The sequence below is a fragment of the Coturnix japonica genome, chromosome 27, assembly GCF_001577835.2.
Source record: "Coturnix japonica isolate 7356 chromosome 27, Coturnix japonica 2.1, whole genome shotgun sequence".
Taxonomy (NCBI): Eukaryota; Metazoa; Chordata; class Aves; order Galliformes; family Phasianidae; genus Coturnix; species Coturnix japonica.
In genome coordinates, this window is record NC_029542.1 from 1,141,880 (window position 1) to 1,159,853 (window position 17,974).

Genomic DNA, 17,974 nt, shown 5'->3' on the forward strand with positions numbered 1-17,974 from the left:
ATAGAACACCAATATCCTTTAATATCAAACCCAGCGGCTCCATCCACCCCATAACTCAGCACATCCCCCCCCACTGATCCCCATGGCCCCTCCCTCCATTCCGGGGCTCTATGGGGTGGATCCATCGGGGCTGTGGGATCACGGAGCCCCTTTGCTGCCTTTGGGGTCGGCTGTGGCCGCCGTCCCGTCCCGTTTTGGCCCGGCCCCATTGAGCAGCTCTTCATCCTCCTCCTCCTCGTCCCCCGGTTCCCGGTACAGCTGCTGGATCGAATCCTTCTGCAGCTCATTCAGGGGCAGGTAAAGATCCCGCAGCCACTGGGGATCGTCCTTACTGCGATCGGAGCCCTGAGAGCAGCGGGGAATGGGGACGGCTCAGTGTGGGGCGGCTATGGGGCAGCTATGGGTCAGCTATGGGTCAGCTATGGGTCAGCTATGGGTCAGCTATGGGTCAGCTATGGGTCAGCTATGGGTCAGCTGTGGGGCAGCTATGGGGCGGCTATGGGGCGGCTATGGGTCAGCTATGGGGCAGCTATGGGTCAGCTATGGGGCAGCTATGGGTCAGCTATGGGTCAGCTATGGGGCAGCCATGGGCAGCTATGGGGCGGCTATGGGGCGGCTATGGGGCGGCTATGGATCAGCTATGGGGCAGCTATGGGGCAGCCATGGGGCAGCTATGGGGCAGCCATGGGGCAGCTATGGGGCAGCTATGGAGCGGCTATGGGGCAGCTATGGGGCAGCTATGGGGCAGCTATGGGGCGGCTATGGGTCAGCTATGGGGCGGCTATGGGGCGGCTATGGGGCAGCTATGGGGCAGCTATGGGGCAGCTATGGGGCAGCTATGGGGCAGCTATGGGGTATCTATGGGGCAGCTATGGGGCAGCTATGGGGCAGCTATGGGGCAGCTATGGGTCAGCTATGGGGCAGAGCACACTGCCATCACCTGTGCCCCATTCCTGCTCCGTTGCCGTGGTAGCAGCATCCAAAGTAACCTGAAACTAAGGGAGAAAAAAGGATAAATAGGCCCAGAATGTGGGCACGGGGTCAGTATGGGATGGAGGGGGGAAGGAGTTAATTATGAGTTAATTATGGGTTAATTATGTGTTAATTAATTACCGTTTCCATCGGGACTTGCTGGTGCTGCGGGGCTGGGGCTGCTGCTGTGGGGCTGTGGGTGTGGGGCAGCAGACCTGGAGGAGAGAGGAGTCCCAAGGTCAGGATGCGATGCTGAAATGGGGCTGATGTGTGGGGATGTGAGCAGCAATGGGGCAGAGCAGAGCATGGCAGGAGGGGCTGTGGGGCTGGAGCCATGGGGAGATGTGGGGCTGGTTGCAGATGTGGGGCTGGATGCAGATGTGGGGCTGGTTGGAGATGTGGGGCTGGATGGGGATGTGGGGCTGAAGGGATGTGGGGCTGGGGGAGGCTGTGATGCCAGCCCTGAAGGAGATGGGGAAGGAAAGCTCAGCTCCAAATGGGGCACGGCCATGTGAGCTGTGCAGTGTGGGCTGCCAGCCCCACATCCCCATTGATCCCATTGATCCCAATCCCATTAATCCCAATCCCATTGATCCCATGGCCGCTATGGGGCACACAGACACACCTCGATGAGGCAGATGGTTGTGATATACGCCATGATGATGAGAGACACCAGCACAGCCAGGAGGATCCTCCGGCTGGAGCCACGAGCTGCTGGGACCTGGGACAGAGACAGGGGGAAAATGACAGGGACAGAGCAGCCGGCCCCATTGCCAGCCCCATAGGATCCCATTAGGGCCCCCTTTAAATCCCAATGGGCCCCATAGGATCCCATTGCCAGCCCCATAGGATCCTATTGCCAGCCCTACAGGATCCCATTGCCAGCCCCATAGGATCCCATTGCCACCCTACAGGATCCCATTGCCACCCCTATAGGATCCCATTGCCACCACACAGGATCCCAATGCCAGCCCCATAGGATCCCAATGTCAGCCCTATAGGATCCCAATGTCACCCCATAGGATCCCATTGCCACCCTTACAAGATCCCATTGACATCCCCTGCAGGATCCCATTTTCCCCCTCACAGAATCCCCTGCCACCCCACAGGATCCCATTGCCACCCCTATAGGATCCCATTCCCCCCCTATAGGATCCCATTGCCAGCCCCACATGATCCCATTACCACCCCTATAGGATCCCATTACCACTCCATAAAGGATCCCATTGCCAGCCCTACAGGATCCCATTGTCACACCTGCAGGATCCCATTCCCCCCCCCCCTACAGCATCCCACTGCCACCCCATAGGATCCCATTTTCCCCCTACAGGATCCCATTACCACCCCTATAGGATCCCATTGCCACCCCATACAGGATCCCAATGCCAGCCCCATATAATCCCATTACCACCCCATACAGGATCCCATTTCCCCCCTATAGGATCCCACTGCCACCCCATAGGATCCCATTTAACCCCATAGGATCCCATTTTACCCCATAGGATCCCATTTAACCCCATAGGATCCCATTGTCACCCCATAGGATCCCATTGTCACCCCATACAGGATCCCAATGCCAGCCCCATATAATCCCATTACCACCCCATACAGGATCCCATTCCCCCTCACAGGATCCCATTGCCACCCCTATAGGATCCCATTTCCACCCCATAGGATCTCATTGCCACCTCCATAGGATCCCATTACCACCCTTATAGGATCCCATTTCCCCCCCACAGGATCCCATTACCACCCCATACAGGATCCCATTTCTCCCCTATAGGATCCCATTGCCACCCCTATAGGATCCCATTACCACCCCATACAGGATCCCAATGCCAGCCCCATATAATCCCATTACCACCCCATACAGGATCCCATTCCCCCCCACAGGATCCCATTGCCACCCCTATAGGATCCCATTGCCACCCCATACTGGATCCCATTGCCACCTCCATAGGATCCCATTACCACCCCTATAGGATCCCATTTCCCCCGCACAGGATCCCATTACCACCCCATACAGGATCCCATTTCCCCCCTATAGGATCCCACTGCCACCCCATAGGATCCCATTTCCCCCCTATAGGATCCCATTGCCACCCCATACAGGATCCCATTTCCCCCCTATAGGATCCCACTGCCACCCCATAGGATCTCATTGCCCTGCTACAGGTTCCCACTGCCATCCCCCACATGACCCCATTCCACCCCTACATCATCCCATACCCCCCCACCCCCCACCCCTGTTGCTGTACCTGCCCGGTCCCGTTGTTGCTCGCTGTGTCCGTCCCGTTGCCCGTCATGTCACACTCCGTGTCTCTGTGTCTGTCCGTGTCTCTGTGTCTGTCCGTGTCTCTGTGTCTGTCCGTCCCCATGAGCTGCACCACGCTCTGTGTGTGTCTCAGCACGGTGCTGCACTGCGCCTGCAGCTGCTGCTCCCTGCAGTCCTTCCTCACGGCTCGTGCCACGCGGGCGATGAAGCCCCTGATGGCCCCATTGGGGACCATGGGGCGCAGCCGCTGCTCCACTTGGCCTTCAAACAGCTCATCCTCATCCTCATCCTCACCCTCAGTGCTGCCCCTATTGCTGGGCTCTATGGGGCCGTGGGCTCTCTTTCCTTGTAGGACCTTGTGTCCTGGCAGCTGCGCTGTGATGCTTTGCTGCCCCATGGATGGGGGATGGAGGTTCCCCACCCCGTACCCACTGTTCCATCCCATCTCCTGCCCGTGTTGGTGCTGATGGCGGCTCATCGTATTGGGGTCGCTGTCGGCCCTATTGGTGCTATGGGGGCTGGCGCTCAGTGTCAGGGTGTCGGTGTCGCCATGGCTGGGGTGGAGGTGCAGCATTGAGCCGTGCTGTGCTGCGCTGCGCAGCGCTGATGGCAGCTCTGAACGGGGCGCCATGACGGCTGCAAAGAGCAGAGCAGGGCACAGCGTTGGGGGGGATCCTATGGGGGTAATGGGATCCTATGGGGGTAATGGGATCCTATGGGGCAATGGGATCCTATGGGGCAATGGGATCCTATAGGGGTGGTAATGGGATCATATGGGGTGGCAGTGGAATCCTATAGGGGTGGCAGTGGGATCATGTGGGGCTGGCAATGGGATCCTATGGGGGAATGGGATCCTATAGGGGTGGCAATGGGATCCTGTAGGGGGGGAATGGGATCCTATAGGGGTGGCAATATCCTATAGGGGTGGCAGTGGGATCATGTGGGGCTGGCAATGGGATCCTGTAGGGGTGGCAGTGGGATCCTATGGGAGTAACAATTGGATCCTATAGAGCTGGCAATGGGTTCCTATAGGGGTGGTAATGGGATCCTATGGGAGTGGCAATGGGATCCTATGGAGTGGTAATGGGATCCTATAGGGGTGGTAATGGGATCCTATAGGGGTGGCAGTGGGATCCTATGGGAGTAACAATTGGATCCTGTAGGGGGGGAATGGGATCCTATAGGGGTGGTAATGGGATCCTATGAGGGTGGCAATGGGATCCTGCCGAGGGGGGAATGGGATCCTGTAGGGGTAGCAATGGGATCATGCAGGGGGGAATGAGACCCTATGGGAGTGGCAATGGGATCCTATGGAGTGGTAATGGGATACTATAGGGGTGGCAATGGGATCCTATGGGGCTGGCAGTGGGATCCTATGGGAGTAACAATTGGATCCTGTAAGGGGGGGAATGGGATCCTATAGGGGTGGCAGAGGGATCCTGTGGGGTGGCAGTGGGATCCTATAGGGGTGGCAATGGGATCCTATGGAGGAATGGGTTCCTATAGGGGTGGCAATGGGATCCTATGAGGGTGGCAATGGGATCCTGCCGGGGGGGGAATGGGATCCTGTAGGGGTAGCAATGGGATCATGCAGGGGGGGAATGGGATCCTATGGGGGTGGCAATGGGATCCTATAGAGCTGGCAACGGGTTCCTATAGGGGTGGTAATGGAATCCTATGGGAGTGGCAATGGGATCCTGTAGGGGGAGAATTGGATCCTATGGAGGCGGCAATGGGATCCTATAGGGGTGCCAATGGGATCCTATAGGGGCAGCAATGGGATCATGCAGGGGGGGAATGGGATCCTATGGGGGTGGCAATAGGATCCTGTAGGGATGGCAATGGGATCCTTCCGGGGGGGGAATGGGATCCTGTAGGGGTAGCAATGGGATCCTATGGGGGTGGCAGTTGGATCCTGTAGGGATGGCAATGGGGGTCCCGAGGAGCCCACCCCAATGTGACGCGATGCAGGAGCTCACCGCAGTGCAGGTTGCGGGCACACAGCTCCGTGCTGTGGATGCTCCTGCACAGCGTCCCCGCAGCTCGGCCGTCCTGGCACAGGCAGCAGGCAGCAGCTCGGGGCAGTTTGCTGCACAGAAAGGGGAGAAAAGCTGCATCGCTCCGTGTGCATCAGCTCAGAGCTTTGGGAAAGCAATGCAGGGGGATTCTGGTTGTTAGTGGGCGAGTCTGGGGTCCTCAATAGGAAATGCTTGTGGGGTGGGGGCCATTCTGTGTCTGCTTTCCTAAGTGGGATGGGATGTCTGTTTGCTGGGCCTGGTGTTACTCACAGCATCTCCAAATGCATTGGGGTCCGGAGGACTTTGAGCGTTTCCAGCTGTGATACACGTGTTGCTCCCAGGTCACTGCAAAGGGATTGGGAAAACAAATAGGATTTGCAAGGCATGTTATGGGACAGAGCCCAGGTCCTTGTGGGACAGAGCCCAGGTCCTTGTGCTGCTCCCACTTCTGCTAATGAGACAGTAGTGTTCATAACCTCAGTGCTTTCACTTGCTCCCAATCACGGGACTGAAGCAGAAGGGTTTTTTTTCTCCCCCCCCCCCCCCAACCCATTTGTTTCCCAGCTCTCTGGTTGCTTTGCTGTGCTGAGGACACCCCAGAGCTCTGTGTTCACCCGCTCAGATTGAGTCGATGCTCACAGGTTGATGAGCGCTGGAAGATGGAAGAACGAGGCATCATCGATCACAGACAGCGGGTTGTGGCTCAGGATCCTGGATAACAACAACAAATCAAAGTGAATTAACACCAGGTCTGTGCCCAGCATCTCCATCAGCCATTCCTCCATCCTCCATCCTCCATTCCTCCATCCTCCATTCCTCCATCCTCCATTCCTCCATCCTCCATCCTCTATTCCTCCATCCTCCATTCCTCCATCCTCCATCCTTCATCCTCCATCCTCCATCCTCCATTCCTCCATTCCTCCATCCTCCATTCCTCCATCCTCCATTCCTCCATCCTCCATCCTCCATTCCTCCATCCTCCATTCCTCCATTCCTCCATTCCTCCATTCCTCCATCCTCCATCCTCCATCCTCCATTCCTCCATCCTCCATTCCTCCATCCTCCATTCCTCCATCCTCCATCCTCCATTCCTCCATTCCTCCATTCCTCCATTCCTCCATCCTCCATCCTCCATTCCTCCATCCTCCATCCTCCATTCCTCCATCCTCCATCCTCCATCCTCCATTCCTCCATTCCTCCATCCTCCATTCCTCCATCCTCCATCCTCCATCAGCCATTCCTCCTCCTCTTTGCCAGCCTTCATGATTCCAAATCAGAGAGCTGCGTGTTCTCTCTGATGCCAACCTACATTGAAACCCCCTTTCCAAACTCCTTTATCCCATATGGGTGGGGTGAGGATGAGGATCCAACCTCATCATGGATTCAGCCAAAGCATTTTGACCCCAAACTGCCCAAAGATTTTCCTTTCAAGTGAAGAATAAACAGAGATTTCAGCCTGGAGATGAAGAACTGATGTGTGAGTTAGGGCCTGGGCTAAAGGTGTATATGGGAACAGATGGGAGCCCCAAAATGCAGCAGGTCCTGATCTTTATGTCCCTTTCTTTATGTCTATGAGGCTTTGGTGGGCAAAACACCCTGAATTCCTTTAGGCCTGGATAGAAATTGTGTCCCTACCCATGGAATGGCTCCTGGGCTGTGGGTTACATCACGTTTCTGCAGGCACCAAAGGAACAAAGCATCCCTTTGTGGGTGAATTTGAGCACCTTAAATGCAGATACGCAATGCTCTCTCCCCCCTGGTGCCACTGTGGAGCTTCGTTCCCATTCATCTCCATTGCTTATAGAACTTACACCTCCTTTAGAAACTGCATCCCGTGCCATGCCTGGAAAGTGTCCTTCTGGATCTGAGCCATCAGGTTCCCACTGAGGTTCCTGGGGAGAAAGAAATGGACCCATTGTGTCCTACAGGAGCAGAGCAGCACTGATCTATAGGAAACATGCAAATCCCAGGCAGGACGGGGAGGAAACTGCTGCTTTCTCATGCATTCAATGAAAGGAAATGAACTGCACATGTGCTTTGTCTATTTCCATCCCAGGTTGTAGTGAGCCCTCAATTAAACCATGCCTGTGTTTGGTCAGCATTGGATCCACACCGACCCCATCAGCTCAGCTTGTTGTTAGCAGAAGAAACTGCCCCTATTCCCCATTTAAAGCACATTTCCCAGCAGACGGAAGGTTCTAAATACATAAAGAAATCGTTACCACTCACAGGAGCTGCAAGAAAGGAAGTGGCTCAAAAGCACGTTCCTCAATGGACAGGATTTTATTGCCGGATAAATCCCTGTTAAAATTAGAACACCAAAGGTTGGTTACGTTTGCTTTCCTTTGCTTTGACAGCACACGGCTCTGATTTCACATAGTGTTTATGTGTAACCTGCCATAACCTGGAGGTGACTTTCATCTCCATTTCAGGGCTCCATTTTCCCCTCTAACAGATTCTTTAGCAGCTGAGGAAGCACTTGCATGGACCACAACCAAGTGTGTGCCCCTATGGATGCACCCCATAGATACAACCTCTATGTGAGGTTCTCTGTCATGGGCTGTGGGCATGGGAAGGGACACAGGCAGCCAGGGGGACTGCAGGAATACAGCAAGGAAGCTGAGAGCGTGTCCTGGGAGTGATCAGCACAGGGCTCTGTCTGGACTGCAGTTTTCCATCTGAACCTGAGCAGAAGCAAAGTGGGACAGAACCAGCCTGGACAGAACCAGCCTGGACAGAACCAGCCTGCACGTACAGATGCTTCAGCAGCAGCAAACCCTCCAGCGAATGGCTCTTCACCACCTTCAAATCATTGTCCCGGAGGGTTCTGCAACAAAACAAACATTTACTGCTATATCAGAGGGAGCAGGCATTGCCCCCACAGCTACCGAAGCCAATTGCAGCCTGATTGTTAACTAATTAAGGCACAGGGTTGGCCCTGTTAGACTGGCACCGTTAGCATTGCCTGTAACTCACAGCATTTCGACCCCTCCTGGAAGTTATGGGGCTTCTCATCCCTCCTTGCTGAGCAGCTCAGCTCTGAACTCACATGGAAATGCTTTGTGTGCTCCTGCTTGTGTTCCTCATACCCTCAGCTTAGAGAAATAGTGTTTGGATTGAAACTATCTCAACTCCTGACATTTAAAGTGAATACTTACATGTACTCAGCCCACGGGTATTCCCTCCATGTCTCTTTTTCAATGGAAGAAATAGAGTTGTTGCTGAAATCTCTGCAAACAAATGAGCGGCACGTGACTGTGATTGCTAAAAGGGCTGCAAAAAGGAGCCTGCAGAAAGACTGCTGGCAAATGATACAATTGTTAAGGACGGAAAAGTCTTCTAAGCTCATTTTCCTACCACCAATATTGCCACTAAACCATGTGCCTCATTGCCACTCCTCCTCTTTCCATGGGCCCTTCCATGGCTGATGACTCCCTCCCACCCGCCCTGTGCAGTCTGTGCTGATACATCCCCACTCTTTCCGAGAAGAAACGTTTCCTCACATCCAACCTGACCCTCCCCTGCCACAACTCGAGGCCACCACCATCTCTCGTCCTATTGCCCCGTCTCAGAGCTGCTTCTATCATTACCACGAGGATTTCAGTCAGTCCTTTAATGACGTTATGCGTAAATTCCTCTTTCCCATTCCTTCTCAATGGGAATGGGGGTCCTCCAAGGTGAGCCCTGTTCCCCTTCAAACTACTCACAGTATAGACAGGGCCCAGCGGCGGGTGGCCCGAGGCACTGCGTCCATGGAGGCTTGGCTGCAGTCTAGCAACCAACTGTGACAGCGGCAGGAAGATGGGCATAGGGCTATGGGCTGCCCTGGGGACAGAGCTGCCGCCAACAGGAGCACCAGGAAGAAGAGGAATGGATGGTGCAGTTGGGGTAGAACCATGGTGTTGCCACCATGGTCGCCAGGCAACCAGGCTGCAGGCCTCGGGTCTGTGCAGGCCTCAGGTGTGTGTAGGCCTCGGGCCTGTATAGGCCTCAGGTGTGTGTAGGCCTTGGGCCTGTATAGGCCTCAGGTGTGTATAGGCCTTGGGCCTGTATAGGCTTCAGGTGCATGTAGGCCTTGGGCCTGTATAGGCCTCAGGTGCGTGTAGGCCTCGGGCCTGTATAGGCCTCAGGTGTGTATAGGCCTTGTGCATGTGTAGGCCTCAGGTGGCTGTAGGCCTCAATTGAGTGTAGGCATCAGGTTTGGAAAGGCCTCAGGTGGGTGTAGGCCTCAGATATGTGTGGGCCTTGGGTGTGTGTAGGCCTCGGGTGTGTGTAGGCCTCAGATATGTTTAGGCCTTGGGTGTGTGTAGGCCTCAGGTGTGTGCAGGCTTCAGGTGTGTGCAGAACTTGGATGTGTGAAGGCCTCATGTGTGTGTAGATGTGTGTAGGCCTTGGGTATGTGTAAGCCTTGGATGGCTGTAGGCCTTGGGTTTGTGTAGGCCTCAGGCGAGTGTAGGCCTTGAGCATGTGTAGGCCTCAGGTGTGTTTAGGTGTGTAGGCTTTGGATGTATATGGGCCTCGGGCTTGTGTAGGCCTCGCTGCACCTCATGGCTCCCATGTGTGGCTTTGGGTCATTTGGGTGGTTCTGTCCTTCTTTGAGTGTCACTGTCCCTCAAATAAAGCACATAGGAATGATCTTGCTGTGTATATTGTGTCCTTGAGGTGAAGGCAGCTCCGCAACCATGGGATGCCCACGCTGGGATGGGATCTTTCCATTGGGCTGCTGCTTGGAAGATCCATTATTAAATGTGCCAATAGGACACAGGATTTAACTTCATGTCAGCCCAACTATTTCCAACTTGAGAGCCCTGCAGATCAGTGGAGGTGGGTGGACATCCCTATTGAATTCACTGCCCCAAAGACTCACACAGCACACAGAGTTACAAAAAAAACCAAAGAAATGTATTTCATTTAATGAAAAACGTGTTCAAAGTTAAAAAGAATCTTTGCTTTACATGATAATGTCCCAGCTGTTCAATACATCAACACATAGGTTTATCTAAGAGATAAGAGGAGCATTAAGTACCACAGCTACTCCTGCTGGTGTAACATCTCATTCCACCTCTGCCTTCCTCCTGCTGATCACAACTAACCCAAACTGCACGCTCCTGCTTGTCCTGTGCACATCTGTTCTGCTGCCTAAATAATAACCACGTTAGGTAAAGCTGGCTTCCATATATAGCTGACCTGGATAGGCTGACAGGAAAACGCTTTATCTCCAGAAACAGAACATATTTTTGGGCTTAATTTTAGTAACTGTAGGTCTGTCACCCATTTCTTTCACTGGTCTAATGTATAAACAAAACGTTGGATATGAGGTAGATGCCATTGCAGAGCTTTAGGCTTTCAGTCCTAATCAAGCTTTTGGAAGTGATCTGAAGACAGACCTGCACTAATTAAACAGCATCTCCCACACAGGGAGTTCATTCATCATCCAGACTCAGGTCAGACACAACTTCTTCTTCGAGGTCAAACGGTTCCAAACGCAATTCATTGACCTGGGAAGAGAAATCCAAGCGTTCATTTCATCTCAACAGATAAAACAAACCGGGTGGACATCGGCTGCTTCAGACACAAAACCCTCCTGTTTGAGTAGGAAAGATGATGGTTCCTCTGGACAGTGGGTGACTCAGCCCCATCAAACACAGTGACACCAACGTGTGTCACAAGGTTCATCAGCCACTTCCTTCTTGCAGAACCGCAGGAGGAATTGGACACTGCACTGTGTGTTGCTGACGCATCACGTGAGAGTGATGCTTGCTTTCCAAAGAGCACAGCCTTGGTGAGCTGAGGGTCGTTCAGAATCCATCCCACTGAGATGAATGACAACCAATGCACTCTATCTGTGTGCCTTCGTTGGGTGCACGCTAAGGGCTCCAACAATGACCTGCAGGGATTTCATCTGAGCTTTTAGCAGCCATTCCCTGCGGTTGGGATGAGTTTATGGAGCACATTTCTAGCTTTTTCAATTAAAAAATTACTTGATTAAACCTACTGTCACCTCACTAGGATTCCCACTGTACAAGTGCTGAATATCAGCTGCTGTTACCTGAACCAGCCCCTCCAGCTCCTCCTCTGTTAGGGAGTCTATGGGCTCCTCTGCAGTGGGGTTGTACTCCACAGCCACTTTACCACTCTCTGAAACAGGACACGCAGACAGAGGCAACGTTACTTAGTGAGACTAAACCCACCCTCAGCTTCAATGGGGCAGCTCTGCTTCATTACTTCATTCAGGACAGAGCTGAAGGGTTTGTCACGTTAATTATAAGGTACAGAGGAAAAGAGACGTGGTCGCTGCATTGTGTAATGCTGCTTCTTTGTCTTCTCTTGCAGAAAACCAACAGGTTCTGATTAAATGGGCTGGAAACTGAGAATGAGGATACGGAATGTGTTTATTACTGGGCTGTGTGTATGTGATGGGCCAGAAGGCAAAAAGAACTGCAAAACATCTGCGTCCACAGACCCACCTTTGAAAGGAATGCTTTAAAGAGCCCCGGGGAGGAAGCTGACAGGTTAATTAAATGCTGCTGTATTTAACCATGTTCCTGCTCAGATGGTTTGCTGTGTCAATACCGGAGGTGGTGCTCAGCATGGAAGCCTTTCCTTTGTGTAAGTGAGGATGGTGGTACTGACCTCATCACATGAGGGGCCTGTCCTGAAGGTGAATGTGTTACAGGCTGATGTACTCAGTTAACACGTCATTCAGTGTCATCTGAGAGCTCAGCAAACACCAGATGTGAAATCCAGCAGTTTCTGGGTCAGCACAGAACCAGCCTCCTTGACTGTCATCTCTAATAGTAGCCCCAATAGTAGACAGCAAAAGGGCAGGGATCACTGAGCGCTCGTTTAACCCCAAACCAGCCCTTACCTAGAACCACAAGGAGAATCTTCTGGAAGGCACTGGACAAAGCTCTGCCCGCTGCCAGCTTCTGAACTCTTCTCGTGGCTGTGACCAACTCCAGAGGATCTACACCCATCAAACAGCACGTTAATGAAGATGGCAGCCTGCAGACGAAGCCCATCATCCCAGCACGGAGCTGGGAGACAAAAATCAAACAAGCCAATACGAACCTTCACCATTTTCCAGGTCTGCCTCACCCAGCCCAACTCCCCGGCTCTGCACCCCATGCTTGGGCAGCGTCACTTCCACAGCACACAGGTACCTGACGGATGGTTTCTTTCCCACTTCCTCATTCTCATCATCAAAGCCGGACACGTTCTGCAGCTGTTGGGAAGGCCACAAGTCATTGTTTGAGATTAAAAGAGGAAGGGGGTGTTGTGACCGATCAGCCACAGCAAAGCACAGAGCTTTATGGAGGCACAGTGGGGCTGCTGACTGTTCTGACCCTGTTTCAGAGTCTCAGACACCTCAGGAGCTCAGCATACAAATACAAGCTCTGGCACTGCTTTATTCACTGCATGAAAACCTGCTGCCCTCATGTGTGCAAACAGAAACCCAGCCAATGCCTTCACCCACAGCAATCTTCTCTCCTCAAGCTTTCAAAGTAAGTCCAAATTGCAGTTCCTGAAGCTGACCTCATTATTTACTGACTGCAGGACAATTCTGTTCACTTCACCAACTGCTTTTGTTCAGAGTATGGGACTGAATGAAGGGAATATGGAATATGGGAGAACGAGGGGAAGGCTGGTGGGTGAGCAACAAGGATGTGGCATGGAGGGACACAGTTCAGTGGGCATAGTGGTGATGAGTTGATGGCTTTATGATCTCAGTGGTCTTTCGAGACCTTAATGGCTCCATAAGCTGCCATGCTGGCGATGGGCTGATGATCTCAGTGCTCTTTTCCAACCTCAAAGATTCTCTGGTTCTAAGACTCTAAGGGGCTCCTTACTGTGATGATGCGGCTGGACCAGCCGTTAAAGCCAAGGTAGTGGTTGGCCAACTCCTGGCACTTGTTGCTGTTGAGAGCAAGGACCTGCTGCTGGAATCCCTTCTGCTTGGTGCAAACACAAACCTGCTCAGAAAAGAAGTTAACACAGGGAGCATCACTCAGATCAACAGATACACCCAGAGTTTCTACCCTAATACTAAAGGTCCCGGTGCCCATTGGTGGCACAGCGTGGCCGTCCTCCTTACCTTCAATGGAGAGCTCTGAAACAGCGTTTGCCCATTGCAGGCCTGCTGGGCTCTGCTGGCATCTGCAGCTGAGTAGAACTTGATGATGGCGTAGCAGCCAGGCCCGGCCACTGCAGCATTGCTGTGCGCTCGCACTGAGTACAGCAACCCGAACTTTGAGAACACTGCAAACAGGGAATGCTTTGGGGAAGAAAACCACCAAAACACCACCAACAAACAAAGCAAGAGAGAAAAAAAGTGCATTTTATAGAACATCTGTGTGTACCTCAGGGGCTGACCAGCTCCGACCCCCCTGCTCTATGTGGGCACACTGCTCTGCTGATGCTCTTACACTCTACGTGCAGGTTGGCACAGTTTTATTGCAGCTCTCAGCCACGTTGCTGCTCTCCCAGCAGCTTTGCTTTGCAGACCAGAGGGGCACAAATCTCCCTCAGGATCACCCAAAATGCCTCAAGGGGAAGTTAAAATGTGATCAAAACAATACGAGGCAATGAGAGGTGGGGGTGAGGGTAAGAATTACATTCACATGAAGGGAATGCAATGGGAGAACCGATCAGAACCAGGGCCTTGTCTCTAAGGGTCCCAGCAGGTCCCAGCCTCACCCTTTAGCACCAGGGGGGCCCTGCTCCCCAGACACAGCTCTAACCCCACCCCAGGCCCTTCCCCAGGCTCCTGATCCCATCCCCAGGTTCTGATCCTCATCCCCATCCCCATCCCTGCCCTCAGCCCCATTCCCAGTCCCAATCCCAATCCCCATCCCATCCCCAGGCCCAGTCTCAGGCCCAGGCCCCAAACTCATTCCCATCCCCATCCCCAGGCCCTGACCCCATCATCAGACCACAACCCCAACCCCAGGCCCAACTCCTGGCCCAACCCCAATCCCAGGTCCCGGCCCTAACCCCATCCTCAGACCCCAATCCCAGGCCCAAACCCTGACCCCATCCTCAGACAGGCCCAAACCCTGACCCCATCCTCAGACCCCAGGCCCTGACCCTATTTCCAGCTCCTGACAACCCCAGGCTTCGTTCCCCATCCCCCATTCCCAAACCCAGCCCCATTCACAAACCCAGCCCCAAACCTCGCCCCCATCCTCATGCCCAGGTCCCGACCCCTGCTCCAGGCTCAGGCCTCGACCCCCATCCCCATCCCCAACCCCAACCCCATCTCCAAGCCTCAGCCTCAACCCCAACCCCAACCCCAACTCCGACCCCGACCCCGACCCCGACCCCATCCCCACCTCCAGGCCCGGCTTGGGTTCCAGCCCCCACACCAGCAATGTCTGCCCACTCCCCGTAGGCACCAGGAACTGCAGCACCTCCGCCATGGCCTGTCCCCACCTCCTCCCTCCCCTTTGCCCACCTCCTCCCTCCCCTTTGCCCACCTCCTCCCTCCCCTTTCCCCGCCCCCAACCCTCCCCTTATCCCCATCCATCAGGCAGCACGCACAGCTCAGCATTGTAGGCTTTATTCCTCATGTATTTAATGACAGGGGTGAGATAAGGGGGGTGGGATAAGGGGGGAGATGTGCCCGTCAGCCATGGCGCAGACACGGGGGCTTCATATGGTGCAGTTGCTCTCCCCGAAGCGCCGGCACTTCATCACCTTCAGGTAGGTCTCCACTTTGTGCAGGTCCTTCTTGAAGCAGGACAGCAGCCCGTAGTTCTTCAGCAGGGCGTCCTCGTTACGAAGGTGGATGTCGAACTTGTCGTAGGTGGGTCTGAGGAGCTGCGGACCCCGCGGGCTGCGGTCCTCCACCTCCTGCAGGGGAAGAGGGCTGTGGGTGGGGGCTGCTGGCAAAGCAATGCTGGCTTTGCTTTTGATTTAACAGTGAATAAAGCTCTGAGCCAGCCCTGGGCATCCTGGGGGTGTGATCTGCACCTGCTGCTCACCCCGCATGGATTGGAAGTGTCTGGGGTAAGTAAATGGCAGTGGGAGGGATGGGGGTGTTCTGAGTGTCGGTTCTCAGCACCCACAGTCATATCAATGGACAGCAAAGTCTGGACGTGGTAAATGCACATGGAGCTGCAGCTGGAGTGGCATGGAGTCACAGCGTGCTTGGGTTGGAAGGGACCTTCAAGGTCATAGAACCATGGGATCATGGTGTGGTTGGGTTGGAAGGGACCTTAAGGATCACAGAGCCATGGAATCATGGCACCATTGGGTTGGAAGGGACCTCAAGGATTGTAGGACTGTGGAATCATAGCATAGTTTGGTTGGAAGGGACCTTAAAGTTCATAGAACCATGGGATCATGGTGTGGTTGGGTTGGAAGGGACCTTCAGGTTCATAGAACCATGGAATCATGGCACCATTGGGTTGGAAGGGACCTCAAGGATTGCAGGGCTGCAGAATCACAGCATAGTTGGGTTCTTAAAGTTCATAGTACCATCGAATCACGGCATAATTGGGTTGGAAGGGACCTCAAAGCCCCCCAGTCCCACCCCGTGCCGTGGGCTGGGTTTCTGACAACAAGCAACGTCATTCGAAATAACAGAGTGAAACTTCATCATAGAGTCATTAAGGTTGGAAAGACCTCCAAGATCCCGAAGCTCAACCCCAACCCACCCCACCATCCCCATAACCACGTCCCTCAGTGCCACGTGCCATACACAGACCTACCCTCATCAGGGCTTGGATCCCTTCTTCCAGGTCCTTTAGTTTCTCAAACACTCTGTCTGAGGTGCCGAAAACCAAATTGTTGGTGAACACCTTGCTGAGGTATTGCACGGGGGTCAGCCAGGACTGGATGAGAACCAATGAAAACCGAAGCAGCTCCATGTCCTGAAATGACAAAAGGAATTCAGAGCTGCACAGTGAGGAGGCAGCTCTCCTTCTCAGGTGTGATACCACATGGAAACCCTCATAAAGCAATGCAGTGCAGTGAACTTACCGACTTCTGCTGGGCGTCATCCTTCCCCGTGGGAGCTGGGATGGTTTCTGAGTAACAAAAAGCAGCCTGGGAGTTTTTGTTGGTGTATCTCTGGTCCTCTGGGATGTAGGTACGTTCCTGTGGAGACACCCCGAATACATTCAGATTGTGTGATAAGAGCACGGACCCTTTCCTCGCTCTTTCCTGGCTGGTTGCTCTTTTCACAAAGGAAACGTGGGACGTGATGTGCATCTCAACCCCTACTGGACCTACAGATCTGCTCTCAGTGGGGCAGAGGGTTGAGGTGAGCACGAAACACGCAGACAGGAGGAGGTGACCCCTTGCAGGAGGAGGCAGGGAGCTGCGGGGAGCACAGCCTGGTCGGTCATCATCTGTCCTACCCCATTAAAGACCCCTTTTCCCCCTCAGGAGACACTGAGAGCTGCATAGTCTCTGCTGGAAGGAATTTATTCAGGGTGGGAAGACACGGCGCGGCCCTGGAAGCATCAAGCTAAGGGGATGGCCAACACTTACAAGCTAAAGAGATGGCCAACACTTACAAGCTAAGGGGATGGCCAACACTTACAAGCTAAGGAGATGGCCAACACTTACAAGCTAAGGAGGTGGCCAACACTTACAAACTAAGGAGGTGGCCAACACTTACAAACTAAGGAGGTGGCCAACACTTACAAACTCTTTGTATGTCTCGGCAGCCAGGAGGTGGAGGTGCTGAGCCCTCAGCACAGCGTTGGCAAACAGGTTGGAGAGGGGCATGGCAGGGAAGGTGGCCGCAGCTCCCCATGGCAGTCCCAGCGTGACCACAGTGAGGAGGAGAGGAGAAAACCACGAGCCTGCAGCGGAGCAGAGAGGAGAGGAGAGGGGTTACCTGTGCTTTGGTGGCACCTGGTTATCAGGGTTGTGTCCACCCACAGTGCAGCCCTCCACAAAACCCCATCCCCTCTCATTGGATGTGCCCCCAAGGCTCGTGCTGCTCCCAGAATCATCATTGCTCCATGAAAACGGGAGTCTTTCCCTTTATTTTCCCCATGGTTTTGGGGAGCAAACAGGACGGAGAGCACTGGATGAAGACTGGGAGCAGCTCAGCTGAGCCTCTGTTTGCACTGTGCTGCCTTCATTGGGATGAGAAGTGGTTGTGTTACCTGCACTGCTGCTCCCTGGGACACACATGTAGGATCTGGAGGTCGCTGTCAAGCTGGAAGGTTATTAACCTTCGACATCCAGCTCACATGAGTGTCCACTTATAAAGTTAAGCTCAATGGAGGTGAACATCAGTGGAGGAGTGCCCTGGAGCCTGCAGGACTTGGGGACAAGTGCAGGGGGTTGGAAAGTAAATGGTCTTTGAAGTGCTTTTCAAGCCAGGCCATTCTATGAGTCTATGATCAGACATCACCCCGATCCCTGTTTAAAGCCTCGGAATTGAGTTTTAATGTTCCTGGCTTCATATATGAGAGCAATAACTATTACAACTCTGCTTTGCCTTGTTCTTTGTATTCCGCAACTCATACCTGCCCCTTACCAAGGTGAAGCTCAGGGTTACCTGAGTCAGCTCATGGTTTATAGCCACGCTGTAGGGAGAGATTTCCTTTGTCATTGATCTGTTTGAATTCAGAGCTGACACTGTGTTTGCAGCCCACCTCAGCACCACCCCTCCATCACATCCCCTCACCCAAAGCATGCAGCAGCATTGGCACATCCAGCTGAGATAAAGCAAAGTACCTGGAGCCAT

The 17,974-nt window shown here is 53.6% G+C and overlaps 3 protein-coding genes across 6 annotated transcripts; all 3 read right to left on the reverse strand.

Moving 5' to 3' along the window:
• Window positions 1-9,222, reverse strand: LOC107325053 (leucine-rich repeat-containing protein 37A-like). Its single transcript, XM_015885545.2, has 13 exons — window positions 8,973-9,222; window positions 8,424-8,495; window positions 8,021-8,092; window positions 7,495-7,566; window positions 7,077-7,157; window positions 5,905-5,976; window positions 5,536-5,610; window positions 5,227-5,336; window positions 3,231-3,883; window positions 1,598-1,693; window positions 1,114-1,187; window positions 941-995; window positions 1-345 (listed from the first exon to the last, which is right to left on the reverse strand). The coding sequence occupies exons 1-13, from the start codon at window positions 9,161-9,163 to the stop codon at window positions 139-141; spliced, it is 1,830 nt and encodes a 609-aa protein (XP_015741031.1). The 5' UTR covers window positions 9,164-9,222; the 3' UTR covers window positions 1-138.
• A 928-nt stretch (window positions 9,223-10,150) lies between these two features.
• On the reverse strand, window positions 10,151-14,713 carry RDM1 (RAD52 motif containing 1). 4 transcript variants are annotated; one of them, XM_015885546.2, is made up of 7 exons: window positions 14,598-14,713; window positions 13,361-13,540; window positions 13,116-13,238; window positions 12,337-12,490; window positions 12,134-12,232; window positions 11,315-11,403; window positions 10,151-10,763 (listed from the first exon to the last, which is right to left on the reverse strand). In XM_015885546.2, exons 1-7 carry the CDS (start codon window positions 14,682-14,684, stop codon window positions 10,689-10,691), a joined length of 807 nt encoding a protein of 268 aa, XP_015741032.1. In that variant the 5' UTR covers window positions 14,685-14,713; the 3' UTR covers window positions 10,151-10,688. The 4 variants fall into 4 exon arrangements, with proteins under 4 accessions (XP_015741032.1, XP_032296789.1, XP_015741033.1 ...); XM_032440898.1 differs by lacking the exon at window positions 13,116-13,238 and having other exon boundaries at window positions 10,171-10,763; XM_015885547.2 differs by lacking the exons at window positions 10,151-10,763; window positions 11,315-11,403 and adding an exon at window positions 11,640-11,920.
• Window positions 14,714-14,720: 7 nt separating this feature from the next.
• On the reverse strand, window positions 14,721-17,974 carry LOC107325039 (somatotropin). Its single transcript, XM_015885521.2, has 5 exons — window positions 17,965-17,974; window positions 16,918-17,078; window positions 16,249-16,365; window positions 15,978-16,139; window positions 14,721-15,117 (listed from the first exon to the last, which is right to left on the reverse strand). The coding sequence occupies exons 1-5, from the start codon at window positions 17,972-17,974 to the stop codon at window positions 14,917-14,919; spliced, it is 651 nt and encodes a 216-aa protein (XP_015741007.2). The 3' UTR covers window positions 14,721-14,916.